Source organism: Asparagus officinalis, chromosome 2, assembly GCF_001876935.1.
Source record: "Asparagus officinalis chromosome 2, Aspof.V1, whole genome shotgun sequence".
Lineage (NCBI taxonomy): Eukaryota > Viridiplantae > Streptophyta > Magnoliopsida > Asparagales > Asparagaceae > Asparagus > Asparagus officinalis.
The window spans coordinates 57,989,699-57,994,306 of NC_033795.1; the positions used below are offsets into that span (position 1 = coordinate 57,989,699).

Here is a 4,608-nt window from a genome sequence, read left to right on the forward strand (position 1 = left end):
GTTCAAGCTTCCAAACACTGCGTTTGAACGCAGAATTCACACTAGAACGCGGATTTTGCGTTTGACTCATTCAAACACGAGCTGAACGGTTCCAAAACCGTTTCCCACGATCTGAGGGGATCACAACTCCACTCAGGAGTGATTTAAGGGGCGGTTACATCCCATTAGCCCCACTTAGGAGCGAATTAAGGAGGTGGTTACACCCCTTAATCCCATATAAATAACTGAAAATCAATTTAGTTAAGAGGGCGGTCGGTTGGAACTTCTTGGCTAGTCAACAGGATCCTTAGAGCATTTCTGGAGCTTTGGAGATCGGCAACAAGATCTTCTTCATCCTTGGCTTATAACCGACTTTCGGTTAAATCAACTCTTTCATAGAGTTTTAAACTCGTTCAGAGTTCTCCACAACGTCAAATCGTGAGGAGAAGACCCTCCACAACATCAAATCGTGAGGAGAAGACCGTTGTTCCAGTGAGTACAGATATTCGGATCGTCAATGAGAAGCAAACTCGACGCGAGCATTCGAGGGAGGAATCTCATCGCCACCATGAAGAACCCAGATTTAAACAAAGGAGAGAATCCAGATCATTCTCTTCTCTTTTGTAATCAAGAAATCCAATTGTAACTAAGATTAAAGGAATACAAATCAATTTTCCTTCGTTTTTTTTACTGTAAATTTTTCCACAAACAACAGTTCAACACCAGTGGGTCCAGACCACTGGGTAAAATCTGTGTGAAGTCCCAGCTTGGAGATTTCAAATCCAAAGTCACATGTTACATGATTGACGCAAAGACTTCCTATAACTTACTATTAGGTCGACCTTGGATCCATGGTAACATTATAGTTCCTTCCACCCTCTATCAGTGTCTAAAGTATATGGACACGAATAATGAGGTTAAGATGATGGTCGTGGATAAGCAACCATTTAAGGGGTTGGAAAATTATTTTACCAACTCCCTTCTATATGGTGCTAAATTCGATATTGAACCATCGGCCTAGGGCACGAACAGCAGAGAAAAAGCTGATACAGATGCTAGGCTCGATTACAATGAAGATCTTGTATTAAATGACATTGAACCCTTTGTAATCGATCTTGACGGTGGTGAATCGTCGGACTGATGTTGTAACTGGAAACTTACCGATTATGCAATAAATGATGATTTAGAGTACTCACCTTGTATTGATGATGTAATGCAGGGGCTGTATAATAACCCTGACATACATATGCTGCTTCTATCGTCTTGCATGATAAAGAAGCATGTCCAAGACTCATTCGGAATAACTCTTGTCCTTCCTGCCAAGGTAGGGGGTTGAAAAGAGATAGTCTTCTTTAGAGGAGAGTTGTGCCCACCATCAAATCCCTTCTTGAAGAATGACAGCGATGATGAAAAATCTGGTCACCATTTATTCAGATATAGTCCACAAGCACAGGATTACATGATGAAATGGGGATACAACTTCATGCTCAAGGAATGTCTTTGCTTTGGTCGAGGTCCTCGAGTTTCACCCCGGCCTGCCTATGTACCAAAAGGGAAGCCTGACAATTACTACGGACATAGAAGAGGTCTAGGCTATACTTCTTCATCCTCTGACGAATTCTGTTGGCAGGTTAATAACTAATTGGCCAATCCGAAGAGGAATGGACATTCGTCAGATTCTTCAGAATGGGATTCTGATGTTAGCCTTGGGGATATGTTCAAAGGCCTATGTCAAACATGACTATTGTCAATCTTGCCACAATGGGAGAAGACGATCAATTGACAACCTGGGAAGATCCTTGGATCCATCACTTGAACATCCAGTATGGTAATAGATTCGAGCAAAGAGAACCTCCTACTAAGGATAAGGTGGCTCAAATAAACATGGGCGACGAAGCAAATCCAAAGCCCATATTCATCAGTGATAGCCTCCCATCAGAAGAAAAGGAAGAGTTGATTGCCCTAATCAGGGAGTACATCGACATATTTGCATGGAACTATGAAGATATGCCAGGATTCGACCCAAATATGGCAATGCACCACATTAACATCAAACCGAATGTCAAACCTGTCAAGTAGCAACAAAGACGGTTTTGCTCGCAGATTATGGAGGTGATTGAAGCTAAAGTCAAAAAGCTAATCAACTCAGGCTTCATCAGGGAGGAGCGACATCCGAATTGGGTGGTGAATATTGTTCTGGTCCTTAAAAGAATGGGAAAATTAGAATCTATATCGACTTTAGAGATTTGTATATCGCTTTCCCAAAATACGACTTCCCTCTTCCCATTACGAACGCTATCATCGACAACACGTGTGGGTTTGAGAGAATGTGATTCATGGATGGATTCTTAGGGTACAACCAAATCAAGATGTATCCAGACGACGAGAAGCACACCTCGTTTAGGATGCCGCTCGACATCTTCTACTACATGGTTATGCCCTTCGGCCTAAAGAACGCTAGTGCTACATACCAACGAGCTATGACGAAGATTTGAGCACATCTGAAAAACCATCGAGTGCTATGTTGACGACTTGATTATGAAAAACCGTAGCAAAAATGATCATATCAAAGACTTGAGAACAATATTTGATCTCATGCGGAGTCACCAATTGAAGATGAACCTCACCAAGTCTTTCCTAGGAATGTCTTGTGTCAAGTTCATCGGATTCGTTGTCACCACGAAAGGTATCCATATTATCCCGGATAAAGTGAAAGTGATCCATGAATTACGACCTTCGAGAAATCTTAAGGAACTTAGAGGATTGTAAGGATGGCTAGCCTATATATGTTGGTTTATATCGAACCTCTCTGAAAATGCTAACCAGTCTCCAAACTCACAAAGAAGGGTGTGTCATTCATTTGGTATGAGGTCTGCCAGAAAGCATTTAAGGATATCAAGGCATATTTGTTGAATCCTCCTATTTTCATCATACAAAAGTCGGGCAAACCATTCCTGATCTACGTCAAGGCGATGAACCACTCGTTGAGTGCTTGCTCACACAAGACGATGACAATAGTCACGAGAAGGCGGTACACTATTTGAGCCAAACTTTGGTAGGCGCCGAATCTTGATATCTAATGAGTGAAAAGGAGTGCCTCACCCTGGAATCCATAATCCAGAAGATGCAACACTACTTGGTTGGGCAGATAATTTATGTCATTTCCAGTGTTAACTCAATCCGAGTATTCATGACCCAACCCGCTTCCATGAATTTGTGGCTTGCGAGATGGGCGTTACTTCTGTCACAATACGACATCCACTTTAAACAACAGAAGTCGATAAAAGGACAGACTATCTTTGATCTTCTAGCAATTAATCCTACAAAGGATAAGGCCGAGTTATTCGAAGATTTGCCGGATGAAACCACAAAGTCAATACTACCTCTCACCAGCAGGTGTGGCAATTGTACTTCGATGGCACTTCTCGAACAACTAATGTGGTAAGCACTCCTGGATGTTCTAAAATATCTTCAAGAGTTAGAGTTGTCCTAGTTTTCCCGGAGAAAAATGTAATACGCCAAGGCTATTCACTTATTGGGCCATGCTCCAAGAATGTGGCTGAGTATAATGCGATGCTCATTGGACTCAGTTTCACTAAAGAGCTAGGGGTGGAGTACTTTGAAGCTTTTGTTGATTCTCAGTTGATAGTTAATCAAGTTCGAGGAGAGTACAAAGTTAAAAACCAAGACCTGATCCCATACCACCAAGCGGCTGTCGAGATAGCAGACTCATTTAAAGAATTATTCATTGAGTACATCACGCGCCTCCAGAATGCTTATACATATGCACTAGCGATTCTAGCAGTCTCTTTGGCCCAGCCTCCCAAGACAGAACAGTTGGTTACTGTGAGAACTTACCAACTCTTCATACTAGATTACGCCCTAGACATCAAAGAGGTGTACGCAACCGGTATTGAACTCAAGTCGGTTCTAGCATGTAGATTGTCAAAGTCCGTTCTAGCAATCTCTTAGATTTAATGCTACAATGGTAGTATCACCCACCGACATGAAGTTCCTAGAGGATACTACACATGGTATTCTTAAGGATAACCTGAAATCAACCGATTATTCAAGATGAAAATCAACCATCTGAATAATTCATTCTTAATCATTAAAAAATGATTAAGACACTCCCACTGTGGTTATTTAATCATTACCAAGATGATTAAAACTCTTCCACTATTGACTCTAAGTTCCTTTGGAGATGAATCTCATCCCATCGGCTTCAATTTAATTAGAACAAAATTTTTAAAGTCTTCTAGGTCATCGATATTTGCTCGATAACCAAGATTCTCTTGTGAAGTGAAAGATAACAAAATACCATCTTTCCTTCAGCCCTGATCCTTTGTTGTTTCCAACAGCCAAGATCAACCCTCCCGCTGTGACTCTTGCAATACTCTTATGTTGAGATGGGATTTAATGACTCCACTTGGTCAATCTTCCCTCACAAAATTCCCATTGTATAGCTATTGATTGTTCGATGACTTACGGTTCACCACCAAGAAATCCTTCACTGATAAAATCAATTGATGGTGGGTCCACCAAACAAAAATCTTTAACCATAAAGAAAGCGAGAGATAAGAAAATACATTCTTTCCTTCTTTTATGGTTAAGCTCACACATCCTCCC

General features: G+C 41.2%; 1 protein-coding gene across 1 annotated transcript; it reads left to right on the top strand.

The window, feature by feature from the left end:
- Nucleotides 3,059–3,951, top strand: LOC109831211. Its single transcript, XM_020398547.1, has 2 exons — nt 3,059–3,420; nt 3,570–3,951. The coding sequence occupies exons 1-2, from the start codon at nt 3,059–3,061 to the stop codon at nt 3,949–3,951; spliced, it is 744 nt and encodes a 247-aa protein (XP_020254136.1).

Bases quoted from the DNA above. Each gene is read 5' to 3' on its own strand.
- LOC109831211 (XM_020398547.1), top strand. From the start codon at position 3,059: ATGAGTGAAAAGGAGTGCCTCACCCTGGAATCCATAATCCAGAAGATG. The intron at 3,421-3,569 runs GTAAGCACTCCT...CATTGGACTCAG, and splicing joins CTTCTCGAACAACTAATGTG to TTTCACTAAAGAGCTAGGGG.